The following is a 13,371-nucleotide window of genomic DNA, read 5'->3' as shown; positions in this document are numbered from 1 at the left end:
TCCCTCCCCAGCGGGGTTGCAACATCTGGCAGGGTATATCATCCTCACCCACACCCACTCGCCAGGTATCAGGTCATATCTTCCCTCTACTGGAGGTCTCCAAGCGTCCAGCACCTGTCCACCACTTCAATTAACAACCTACAATACTACAATAGAGAATCAGCAAATTCAACAATCCATTAGCCAAATTCATCCCTCCAGGAAGTTTTGTTGATTGGCTTGTGATAATATCAAACAGGCTCTATTACACAGTTCTGTTTGATCCAGCCCGCATTCCATGGTGTTCCTTCAGTCTGATGTCTAGTCGATCTTTTAGAGTTCTGTTCCTTCATTCCACTGTTCCAGCAGACTGAGGGTGATCTCAGTCCATCTCACCCCGAATAATCCAGCCACAGCCTGTCCCTTGATCATAATACAAGCGGTAGGGCAGTGCCCACCGAGGGCTTATCTCCATGCCTCCTGCACCAGCACAACAGCTCACGACCCATTTCTTTCACTTACATACAGATTACATACAGATGATCCGTCTGAGGGAATCCAGTCCAGGGCCAGTGCCTGCAAGAAAGCTTGTTTCAAAACATCAAAAACGGTTTCTGCTGCAGGGGTCAAGGCAATTTTGTCTTTAGACTGCACTACCCCCCTCAAACCAATATGTCACTAGACAAGCTCGTTCTGAGAAGGCATTCACCCTGGCTTTATCATGTAGTTGGTTTTATACTCCTTTTTTTTTCCTCTCAAGATCCAATACTTGGAGTAGCCCGGCCTTATGGATTCCCTCATTAGGTAAAACAATCACAATATCACATAACTCTTTCGAGGTAGTTCACATAAATGCTATTTCATACAGAAATTCCTTATAAAATGCTGCAGTCTGGGCCTAAAATAGGTCTGGGGTGTCCCCCACCCACATCAGTAGTTGAAACTGTACATATTTTCCCAAGCAGACTGTGACAGCTTACATTTGCTTTAAACACAACCCTTGCACTCCTTCTCCTGTAGCCTCCTGTTATCCGTTAGAAAACGTTATATCACATCTTTATGCTGTTTTAGTCTAAAAACAGGACAGCTGTGCTCCTGTGCCCCACAGTTACTGCACACTGTAAGATTATTTCACTTTTATTTAAATCCTGAGATAAATTTAGGAAGGCTACAGAGGGGTTTACTAGATTAAAACTGTTAGTTCACACACTGCTCTCGTTTCAGCTTCTGACAAGTTCTTTAATTGTGAAATCAAGCGTCTTACAATTTCTCCAAAAAACACATTTTTTTTTTTAGTAACTGCACACCAGCTTATTAGTAGTTTTGTCTTTGAGGTTTTATATCTCATTATAACATTAAAGTCGCACAATAATTTTGACAAACTGGCGGCTCCCTTTTCTCCTCCTTGGGAGTCTTTTTACCACCCATTTGCAGCGCTCGCACTTCTGCATGCATGCTTCGCGAGTTATTAAATCACATCTGTCTCTGTTTGTAATATCAGGAAAGCATAGTTGCACATTCTTGGCAACATCAGGTTTTAACCCACTCAAGTAAATTTGTTTTATTACTGTGGAAGTATCTTTATTCACTTCCTTTTCATCGGCTAACCCCGAGTATACTATCCATAAAGCTATAAACCTTTCTGTAAAATCTGAAAACATCCTCCCTTCCTTCTGCTGACATGCTGTTACTTTTCTCTAATCAGTTTTCGGTGGGAAATGCTCTTTCAAAAATCTCCACACTAATTCCCACCCTTCTCCCAGATTCTCTCTTAAGGCGTTCTATTTCTTCTTTTGCTTTTTCTTTTTCTACATATACAACTTCGTTTCGTTCAGCCATTGCTTTTAGCTTTTCCATCTGGGATTTTTCCGTCTTATCTATGATATTCTGTTGAATTCTCAAATATTCCTCTAAATATTTTTATCCAAAGGTTCATACACTTTTCTACATTCCTGTTCAGCCTAAATTCCGTCTGACAGTCAATATTTCTTTTAAGTTTCACTTTGGATTAATCAAACTTTTTTTCCCTTCACACCAAACCATTTTCACGTCTCCCACGCGCCCCGCGGAATCCCCCAGTCGAGACAAACTGACGAACTATCACAATACGGGAACACGGACCAGGTTCGAAATCCTGGCTTTAAACACACAGTTGAATCGAGTTACCATTTTCGGCTCTTCTGCGAGTACAGTTCTAGTTGCTACCTTCAGCCGTACTGCAGTCGTGTACCAGGATGCAACACCTGGATTTTTTCGCACGGGCAGGGCGAGATGCTATTCCTTCAGCAATCCCTCCTTTTCTACCCCACCTTCACAAAGCAGGCATCTAAAACACATACACCATTAACTCATTTTTTCTGTTGTACTCGCTTCAGCTTCAGGAAAACCCTGAACCCACCACAGCAACATGGAGAGGACAAGGGACTTTTTAGAAAAGAGGAGTCCTTACCTCTTTTTAGAAGCGGCCGCCTAACTTTTCCTCTCCATGTTCGTGTGGTTTAATTTAGATGGATACTTCTTAATCATTTGGGTCACGTATCCGCCAATCTGCCTCCTCCTTTTTAGAGGACGTTGTAAACCTTTAGGAACAATATGATCTAGCAACAAGGTTATGTCACTGTAATTAGGCTTAAGACAATCAAGAACAAGGCGCTTGCCTTTCTTCTAAATTCTTTACGATCATCAGGCAATTAAGGAAAAGACTTAACTAATGCAAATAATTCACTAGGAGACCAATGTCAATGTACTGTACATATGCTGGAGTTCCTTCTGGACCTGGAAAAGTGCACATTGGTATTTCACAAACAAGTGGCTCCGGACCGCTTTCTAATTTCGGTGGAGACTTTTTCTTTTTAGTACGCATGGCCATGACTTTAGCTGCAGCTTGCTGTTCTTTAGTTTCAAGACTAGTCTTTTTTTAAGCTTCCCATTATTTCTGTGATTCCTCTTTCCATTAAATAAGTTTTCCAATTCATTTTCTTTCATTTCTTCTCCTTCTCTTCTAAGTTTCCCCTTCTTCAGGAAACTTCTTTTTCCTAATTCAACTTTCCTCTGTCCATTCTGATTCACTTACAAAGATCCTTCATAGTTATGGGCCCCTAATTATCATATATAAATTATGTGCAAGTTCCCTTACACCTTTTACCCTAGCTTTACAGTTCATGAACATAATTTTTTTCCCTAACCCAGGCTAGGTTTCTCCGAATTTGTCGTACATGTACTTTTGCTGGACTGCTCGGTCCCATTTTCGTCTTTGAATTTTAATTTCCCATTTTTACCGATCGGTGCCTTACTTTAGAACCTTATCACATTAACTACTCCGCAGAGCAAAAACCACACGTCTGTGTTAAGATAAGTTCTTTATATGAGTCCCAGACTCATCAAACCCGCGTGAGAACACCCCTGTGGCTCGCTTCTCAAACTATTAATTTTAAAGGATCACTTACTGACGTCAGACAGCTGCCAATTCTCCAGACGCGTCTCTGGAAGGATAAACAGTTTATCCTCCGAGGTTCGTCCAATTTGCTAAAATTGTCCGGGTCCGGATGGAGTTTCAGCAGCCGTTCGCGTTCAGGTTTGTGATCCCGGACGAGCCCCCAAACTGTCGTGGAATTTAACTATCAAGGAAGCCACAAGAGAGAGTTCTCACCTGAGTAAGGTCTTTATTTCAATATTGCAATATTGGGAGCCCTGCTGCCACTTCGCCAAGTGCAACCAGAGACTCAATTTGTTACAAGCAGTACAGGGTTTTTATAAGACGTTGCGCTGTAAAAAAGTTCAGCACTTGGTCCCTTCTAAAACTTCCCCTTTCTCTAAGAGAAAACAGATTACATCATAGAGCGAGAGAAGAAAAACTAGATTTGTTATTCAAAGCTTATCAGTTACTTTCAGCTAATTCTAATGACCCAGACAGCATATATTGTTTTGGTACATTGTCTTCTAAACTAACCTAAACAGTGTACTTTGTTGACGAACTGTTATCTAAAATTCTGCACGTACTGTAGCATAGCAGTTATATCCTTGAAATATTATCTAAAAGCACCAATATATTTTTTTGCAAAGCTCTCTACATTTTTAAGAATCAATTAACTCATTAGATTTCCACTACAATGTTCATTTGAAGGAATTGAGGAAACTATGAAGGATCGCAGAACAACCAAAGATACATTTGGGCATCTGCTATTGGTAAAGATTAACTAATACAGTAAGTGTGAAGCTTGCACACACACGAGAGAAAAAAATCTGTTTAAATTCACTTCATTAGACTGACGGTGTGTATAGCAGAGGATGGTTTCGATCCATCGACATCTAGGTTATGGGCCCAGCACGCTTCCGCTGCGCCACTCTGCTGACAGCTGTCATAGTGTGATTCAACACAACTGCTCTATCTTTGCTTTCTAAAAGTGCGCCCGAGATGAAAAGTCTAAACGGTAAACGCAGACGTCACTTTGAGCACTTGGTTTTTTATAGTACAAATATCACACGCTGCACTACATGGGCGTGTCTTCAAGATCGTTGAGAACCAAACCTTCTGCTTTCCCAAGCAACTGATTTTCCCTCCTTAATTCACAAATCTTCAATGAGAATCAGTGAAACGAAAACCAAACACATGTGCACACTCGCGTCCTAGTGTGAAAGAAAAATGATGGAAGCATTTGAGAAATAAGAAGAGCAGTCTGAACAGCTCCAGTCTATCAACTGCTCTACAAAGTGATCGCTACTTCCACACCCAGTTTATAACACTGAAAATGATTCAGGAAGCACAGCAAAGTTCTAAAAGCAGTGGTTGAAAAGCGTCTAGATACATAAAATGACAATTTCTCAAAAGTAAAATCTTCAGCTTTTAAATATTGTCATCCACATATTTTCGTTTTTCTCTTTTTTACATAACACGCTTTCGAGAAATAGACTGTCTTGTAATGAAGGCTGCATCAGAAAATGTGTATCTAAATTAAAATCGGGTTTATGACTTCTGCGTTTTTCAGCTTTCTTAGCGCTTGGGTCTCGATTCAGATATTGCAATGAAAGCAACAGGGGAGTAAGTTTTCCTTTTCTAAATCAAAGGTGATCTGCTCACAAGGAAGTATAAAAACTTCAGCGTTTACTTTTTGAAGACCGCAAATTGTCGAAACACTATTGCTTCATAAGCTAATAAGTAACGTTTCTGAGCACCCATTGTATTACTAATGCTGTTATTAATAAAAAAAAGCTTAAATTCACATAATGGAATTTGGACGGCTCAAAGTAGTCTATTCCTTGTACAACTAACTTGCCCGCTGAGTAGAGTTTTAAGCAACGGCAGAAGATATAGCAGTAATAGCAACAGCGTAGAGTGTCACAACACTCTATGAAAGAATTGCGGCTTCAGATCGTTTTGTTCTGTTGAAGCTGCCTACAGGCTCTGTATTGTTGACATTGGCTGTGATCTTCTTTTTTCAGGTTTCATGAAATTCTTCACATATTTGAAATATTTCATTCGGGTTCGCCCAATACATGGTGGAAACCGTACCTGCAGCAGAATGCTGTGGCACATGAAGCCCTATTGTTTGCCGGTTGTAAGGATTGAGGTGCGTACTACAAATCGAGCAAGCGAAAAGAAAATTAAACAGGAGTCTTTTTTTGGATTGCTAATCCACTGTGCTCTGCTCGTCTAGTTTCAAATCCCATCCTTGTCATAGTTAAGGCCTGAGACGTGTGTGTTTTTTCTAAACGGTGTTTGCATTTGTTTCTTCTTTTACTCCTGTACTTGAGCAGTAATATTTCTAGCGGTGGAAGAACATGGTATCACATGCTGACAGCAGGAACACGTGGCCACAAGCTGCAGTACATTGGTTTTGGAACAGCAATAACTTTCCTGTGGAGACAGGTGCGCCGGTATTAATACATATGTTCAATAGCTAAAAACACAAAACCAACCTCTTCAGTGGTTGAATCTAAATAACAGAAGCCAATGCTGCCATCAAGGAAAAAAAAATCCTGAGTTATGTAGTTTTGAGACTACATATCTGACTTTCAGTTTGAAGCGATAGAATGGATTCCAGGTCACATTCGTTCTTGATTCAGGATATATATGAGTGTGCTAATGGTTAGAACTGTGTTTACATGAGGTACAAACGGTAACATTTTCATTGCGAGAAGAAAGTCAGTCCGTGCGCATTTCTCAGCATGCACTTTGTCAGGAAAACTAAACCCACAGTGCCAGCAAACCTTTCGATAGCCTGTAGGTACTGCCATTGCAAATGTAACAGGTTGTTCATACACATAAATGACATCGTTGCTATCTCGTAATTAGGAGATAATTTGGTATTTATTAATGAAGATTTTTTTCCTGGGTGGCAACAATGCGCTTCCGCAATAAATCATAGACTCTGCTTTCAAAATAGCTGCACCAGGCACTTGGACACAGATAAACACAGGGATTTAAAATTCAAGAATATGAATGGTCAATTGCTTACAGTTGGGTTTTTACGTTTTCTTATTTAGCGATTTGTGTATCAATCTTTTAACAATTCATTAAAATGCTAACAACATGTAAAATAAAAACAACAGCACCGTTAAATGAAGGGGAGACAGGTAGTTTTTTTTTTTTTTTTACAATCAGATTCCAATCTCTAATGCTGTGTGAGAGCTTAGGTAACTTTCCTTTTCTCACATTTTCTGACGACTATTCCAAAGGGGCACCCTGTCAACTCCTAATACTTTGTATGTTTGATTATTGTCGTTTTATTTAGAAAAAGTTCAATATTGATCATAACTTAAGAAAATTATGATCACGAATAAAAAAAGGGCTGAAGATGCGAGTCGCTCTTGAATCAGAGCTGGGCGACACGGGCTTCTGTTCTGATATGATTGTACGAGAAGCAGGAGGCATCGCTTCTCTCCAATGGAGCATGAGCTGAATCAGGAGGGAGACATTTTGTATGCTCGTGCATATGTTAACGCATGACCTACATCGTAAAACTAAATTAAAAACTAACATTAAGTTGTCAAAGACATTCATTTATATACAAACAAGAGACAGACATAGCAATGGTTCTACATTAACTTGTCCTGCACTGATCAGACTAATTGAAATGTATGAAAGCCCGTTTCTGCCAGGGAGTTAAAAAAACGCGCTATGGTATCGCAGAATTCCGACTAAGTAACTCAAAATTGCGACTTGGTAACTCAGAACTCCGACTTTATATCTAAAATGTTCTTTAGCTTAGCTAGCAAGGCCTGGATTCAAGCCAATACATTGAGGCACGAGGGTGGGAGCGGCGAGGGCACAAGCCCTAGAACCCAAATCCGTTACAATAACAAAAAGACAGACAATGAAATATGGGCTATTTCGAAGTCGCAAATGTGAGATATAAAGTCAAAATTCTGAGTTTTTAGGTCGCAATTCTGAGATTCTAAGTCACAATTCTGAGATACCATAGTACGTTTTTTTTACTCCCTGGCGGAAACGGGCTTCCATTGGTTCTCAGTGCTGCGAAGCAAAAGCAATCTCTGAGAAATCAGACAAATTATTATCAGAACATGTCAAAAGCTGATCAGTATTTCTTTACTGGGAAGCAAATAAATGCTTGTATTACACATTTTAATATGACATGCATTTACACATGAAAATTAGTAAAATTATTTTCATTGCGGTACGTGTTGATAGAACAGCCCCCTCGATAAAAGAAAGTGTGGACGGACGTGTCGCATGTTCCGTACTCTGTCTGACAGCGAGTTTAATACACTGTCCTTGGAAATTAGAAACGAATTGAACAATAAATTAATCTGAGCAAATTTTACACGTGTGGGTGATTTCATTCTGTCGAAATTACGTGGAACTCCTCTGCTGAGGTCAGATACACACGGGAAAGTGTTCAGGCGGCTTCACGGAGTCCCGCCTCAGACTGGAAGCAGGTTCTAATTAGACGCTGAGAACAATTCGGGTCTCTGTGTGTAATTGATTGTGTTGATTGAGCGGTAGTGCGACCATGTGTGTGGTAGCATAGTCCTGCTAGTATAAAAACCTAGTCACCGCGTTCACACTTTATGCTCTCTTGCTTCAACACAGTTTGGTGGTTTATGTGTCTTACTTCTGTAGCAGTTTAGCGGGACGTCAATTTGGCAATGCGCTCGTTTCTCTTTGTGCTGTGCCTGTGCGCAGGGGCCGGGCTCCCCGCACTGATCTCCGCCGGGCAGGCTGGCTGGGACTCTCGGGAATTAGCGCTCCAGGCCGACCTCCCGGCTCCTGAAGACGCAGCCCAGTCGGAGGATTTGAACCTGGCAGATGCGCCCTCCGAAGACCTGTCTGCAAGCGAGAACGACTCGCAGTCCTTGGCTCACGACTTTCGCCGCCTTCCCGTGTCCAGAGACGCGTACTCGCCCTACTTCGACAAGGAGAAGATGAAGCCCGAAGCCGGCAGCCGCCCCTTACCCGCCTACATCAAGAGCGTCCTGTTTCCTCCCCAGCGAGGGCGGCAGCCGGCTCGCCCGGCCATCGGGGGCACCCGAGGAGTGGCTGTGTGGTGCGACTCCAGCAGGATGTACGTGAGGGTCAGTCGGCTCCTGTTCGGCTTCAGCTGTCGGCCATCGGAGGTGACCTTGGGCAACTGCAGCGTCAGCCGAACCACACGCAGTTACTTCTACTTCATCTACGGGCTTCACGAGTGCGGCACCGAGCGATCGGTAAGCGGCTCTTCATCTACAGGCAGTGTATCGATGTGAGCTGTAGGGCCAGTGTCGGGGTTGCCTTTCCTGGGAATATCCCTTCCTCTGTGACCCTGCAGGTTGTCCAGGGCCGCCTGGTGTACTCCAACACTCTCCGCTATGCCCCGCCCTCTTCCAGTGCACCTGTGCATCGCTTCATTCCCTTCTCTGTGCCTGTCAAGTGCTCCTACAACAGGTAGGCAGGGCTCTGCTGCTGCTGAGAAGCCGCTGGGAAAGTGTCCAGAAGCCCCTCATCCCCTCTGTCCTGCAGGTTCCACTACTCCTACAAGGTTGGCTATGTCCCCACGTGGGCCAGGAGAAGGACCTTCTTCAAGGACCTGAAGAACAAGCGCAGCTTTGTCCTGCTCGCCACCAACTGTAAGCTCCTTGAGCGAGTGGCTCCACCTGCCTGCAGGGGGTGCTGTGTGCAGGTGTAATGCTGCCTCTCTCACCAGCCCACTGGGTCCGGCTCTCTCCCAAGGATGAGTACTTCCTGGGTCAGCCCATGTACTTCCAGGCCACTGCCTACTTTGCCACAGCGGAGCAGAGGCTGTACATCCACTCGTGTTACGTAACGGAGAAACCAGACCAGCACTCCCAGCCCCGTTTCCCCGTGATCGACAACTTGGGGTATGGCCCCTTCTGGGAGGGGAGGTGGGCAGGAGCCCTGAGAGCCTGCAGGGGTTCATCCTTGTCCTTGTCCCCAGGTGCATGGTGGACAGCAAGGCAGATGGCTGCCTGTCCAGGTTTGTCCCCTCCAAGCAGAAGGATGTGCTCCGCTTCACAATTGATGCCTTCCTCTTCCAGAAGAAGCTGTTCAGGAAGGTACTGCTCTCAAAGGCTGCTCAGCCTTCTTGCTCTACTGATCCATTGTCTGCTTTTTCATCCATGATCTAGATGTGAACCAGACTGTGGCAGCTGTAGTGCCTAGAGCTGCCAGCTTGCCTTCACTGATGGCAGAAGGTCCTTCTCTATCCCTCTATTGGCCTTGATCCCTTAATGCTGTGACCTTCCCTCTTGCAGCATGAAGTGACTGAGCTGTACATGCACTGTGTCATGGCTGTGGCTCCTGCTAAAGCAACACCAGGGACCAAGTCCTGCACTGAAAAACAAAACTACTCACTCTTTAATCTCGTCTAATCCGAGACGCACCGAATATCACAGTCTTCTTTTAACACGCGTGCTGTGATTCCTCTATATAGCAGAAATGACAACCGAAGAGCCGAGAGATTATTTCAGCATTTCGCATCTGAACGGAAAACATAAACGACCAACTTGGACATGGGTGTCTCATGACCGCACCTTAGGTTGTGACACGTGCAGGTGTGAGGGGTTGCCGGGCTACTTTGGAGCAGAGCTTGGGCGGAGGGGGGGCGGGAAAGCAGACAAAGAGGTGACACCTCAAGGTCTGCACGATCACAGCTCTCCGCCGCCCCAGGCTTCCGCTCGATAAGCTACTGGACACACCCGCCCCTCCTCACACAGACCGTGGAAAAGCCCCCGAGTGGGAGGGCTCTCTCTTCCTCCCAGGAGCTCTTGGACACGACGCACAGACATGGCGCGGGGAGCCGCCGCCTGCAAACACGGCTCCAGGCAGGACTCCACTCCGCAGGAGCCGCAGAGGAGATGAGGGCAGCTTAGCTCCTGTGCAGAGACCTGAGCTGTTGTTGCTGTGGATGCTGTCTTTTCTGCACTCGGGGTAGGAGTGAATGTTGAGTTGCCCTTAGAAATGAAGCAGAGCACTTCAACGGCACGGGTGTGTGTGCGCCCTGGTGATTCTGGGAGACAGATCGAACCTGGGCTAAAAGAGAGGGGGCTTAGCCCTCTTCCATTTGCTAGTTCAAAGTTGTACAACACATTTGTATCTGCTAGGCGGCGCAGTCGTCGTGCACAAAGAACGCTTTGAAAAGCGTCAAAGGCAAGTCATTCCGAGTTGGTCGTTTGTGTTTTCCGTTCAGACGCGAAATGCTGACATGATCTCTCGGCTCCTCGGTTGTCATTTCTGCTCCGTAAAGGAATCACAGCACGCGTCGGCTTCCAGCACGGTGGGTCGGGACACGATGCCGGGGGTCGGAGAGAGCGATGTCTTCCTCGTTAGTATAGGACCTGTCACCTGTCCCCACCTGTCACGCGGGAGACCGGGGTACATCAGGACGCGCATTGAAGTGAAAGCAGGATGCGCTGTGACATGCACTGTGCAGATCCCGCCACACTAAGAGGTGAGTGGGTCTGTTCGATCACAGCGCTAGACGAATCCCCAATCCCCTTTTGTGCCTGGCGACAAAAGATGTCTGTTTCTGCCCGGTTTCGAACCGGGGACCTTTCGCGTGTGAGGCGAACGTGATAACCACTACACTACGGAAACGATGGTAAGACGTGCCCAGCGGCCCAGCGCTGAGCTTTGCCAATGCGATTCAGCTGCTTCCAGTGCCTTTATTGGAGTGCGCTGATGGACCGTGCTCTCTCTCCAGAGACCAGCACGCCTGTCATGGACGGAGCAGGAAAGGCGACGCCACATTCTACAGCCCTCTCCACGCAATCGACTAAATCGGGCTACTGAAGTGGAGAAAATCGCCTCTCCAGAAAGTGCAAATATCATCTTGGAGACTATAAATCCTATTGCCGAAGGTCAGCCCTGTCTACCAGAGTAACCCTCCTGCAGCGATGATCAGCTCGTCTCACACGCGAGAAGTTTCGGTTGGAAACAAGCGCCCCCTCTTCTCGCACGTTTTGCACGTTCGAGTAGTTTTAATGCGGCTCCTTCGTACACGGTGCTGATCTTTTGGAAAGCAGGAGGCAAAACTGACACATTCCCATACCGGGAGTCGAACCCGGGCTGCCTGGGAGAAAACCAGGAATCCTAACCGCTAAACCATATGGGAGCACACAACCCTGCTGTTCCGGTCATCATGTAACCAAACTACATAAATATGAGAACACCCAAGAGAGTTGTCACTCAGAGTGTCGAAGGGTCGATGTATACTGGTGCTCAGTTGAAATGCAACGTCAGGACTTTTCCGAATTATGTCACACGAAGAGAGCACATCCTTTTCCGCCCTGCTACATGTGTATCGGTAACTCGCCGTGATCATATAGTGGTCAGTACTTTGCGTTGTGGCCGCAACAACCCCGGTTCGAATCCGGGTCACGGCAGAATAGGGGCGTCTGCTTTTACTACTCGCACGAATGAAGGCAAAAAAAAGCCAATCGATGTGAACGAACGGCGCTTTACAGAGGAGTACTGCCTGACTGGATCGTTGATGAACGACAGAGGCCACTCCGACCTCTTCTCGGTTTTCTTCAATGACTTACTAAGGATCTTCTTCACATTCGCCTATGCAGGGGAAGCCAGTTACACCAAAGCAAACGCAGGAAAGTGCAATTCAAGCAGAGACCAGGAGGGACTTGTTTACACCGAGAGTGGTCGGAGAATGGAACAATGCGCCCAGCCCTGTTGCTGGAGCCGATTCTTGATGAGATCTTGGGCTCACTAAGAGGCCCCCGCTGGATGCTAATCTTTCTCTTGTACTTGCAGGTCCTGCGCTGCTTTTGAGCCGACAGAGCTCGTCCTGGTCTGTCGGCACAGCCCAATTGCAAATGATCGGCTCCGGTTACAGAAGAAACGTGCATTTGGTACTGTTGTAACAGAAGGAATAAGGTTCTTGATCCCAAGATGAAGTAAAACAGATGAGTTTATTGCATGCAAGGAACAATAAAGCCGAAGTCTTGTTTCCCGCAAGAAACAACAAAACCGAAGTATTGTTCGATGTGCCGGTACAAACTTTTAGGTTATATAGTCCTTCCTTGCTGCTTCAGACGTCATTCAATGTTATGGTAAGGGGGGGGGGTCATGGTATTTGGCCAGTTAAGAGGCCCAAATGGTCAGTTTAAGATTATGCCCCCTCGCATCTGGAATCCTTATCAGTTAACCCCCTTTTGTGCCATAAACCCCTGTTGCTTAGAAGTCTAATTTTCAGGCAGAACTGACTTAAGTTAACCCTTTTTACATCTTATCTCTTACTTCATTCCCCCCTTATAAAATATGGCATACGTCAGGACTGCCTATTTTTACACATACAATGTCAGGGCAGATCTTTCCTTTTTAAAATGTACAGGCATGCATTACCACGACATTGTGTGTTCCACAGTTACAACAAGATGTTATTGATGTTTTTGTACAAGTGATAGTTACAATTATACATATAAAACAACCCTAATCCTACAAATACATAAAGTCCTACTCCAGGACCCAAACGCAGACCTCAGCCATGTGGAGATCTATCGTCAGGATCTTGGAACAGCAGTACTGACCCAACTCCGATTATAATTTTTTGGCTTATAGATATGCCAACACCCGGATGTATTGATACCATATCCCCAGTAATGCTCCTCTGGCCTAACAAGCACACTGTTGGTCTTAGGAAGCATCAGACACAGAAACGGTAACAACATCCTTCTTTCTGTTCACTCAGTCTCTGGTGCCGTGGGTCGGTGAAAGTGCGATACGCAGATCCAGCGATCTCATCCTGTCACTCAGATGGCACAGTCAGTAGTTGGTGGCACTTGATATGGTCCCTCCCAGCAGGATTGCAACGTCTGGCAGGGTATCTCTTCTTCACCTACACCCACTCGCCAGGTATCCGGTCGTGTCTCCCCTCTACTGGAGGTCCCCAAGCGTCCCGCACCTGTTCACGAGCCCTGTGCACT

At 45.4% G+C, this 13,371-nt stretch overlaps 1 protein-coding gene and 2 non-coding genes across 3 annotated transcripts; 1 reads left to right on the top strand and 2 right to left on the bottom strand.

The window, feature by feature from the left end:
• The first annotated feature begins 8,013 nt into the window (after positions 1-8,013).
• Positions 8,014-9,804, top strand: LOC138242656 (zona pellucida sperm-binding protein 3-like). Its single transcript, XM_069198209.1, has 6 exons — positions 8,014-8,643; positions 8,745-8,860; positions 8,936-9,042; positions 9,120-9,294; positions 9,372-9,489; positions 9,688-9,804. The coding sequence occupies exons 1-6, from the start codon at positions 8,086-8,088 to the stop codon at positions 9,802-9,804; spliced, it is 1,191 nt and encodes a 396-aa protein (XP_069054310.1). The 5' UTR covers positions 8,014-8,085.
• Positions 9,805-10,956: 1,152 nt separating this feature from the next.
• trnav-cac (transfer RNA valine (anticodon CAC)) lies at positions 10,957-11,029 on the bottom strand. Its single transcript has one exon. It is a non-coding gene; the product is annotated as a tRNA-Val (tRNA).
• A 445-nt stretch (positions 11,030-11,474) lies between these two features.
• trnae-uuc (transfer RNA glutamic acid (anticodon UUC)) lies at positions 11,475-11,546 on the bottom strand. The gene has a single exon. It is a non-coding gene; the product is annotated as a tRNA-Glu (tRNA).
• Between the last annotated feature and the right edge of the window lie 1,825 nt (positions 11,547-13,371).

Source organism: Lepisosteus oculatus, chromosome 14, assembly GCF_040954835.1.
Source record: "Lepisosteus oculatus isolate fLepOcu1 chromosome 14, fLepOcu1.hap2, whole genome shotgun sequence".
NCBI lineage: Eukaryota > Metazoa > Chordata > Actinopteri > Semionotiformes > Lepisosteidae > Lepisosteus > Lepisosteus oculatus.
The sequence above is the reverse complement of the archived record's forward strand: the minus strand, read 5'-3'. Positions and strand labels throughout refer to the sequence as shown.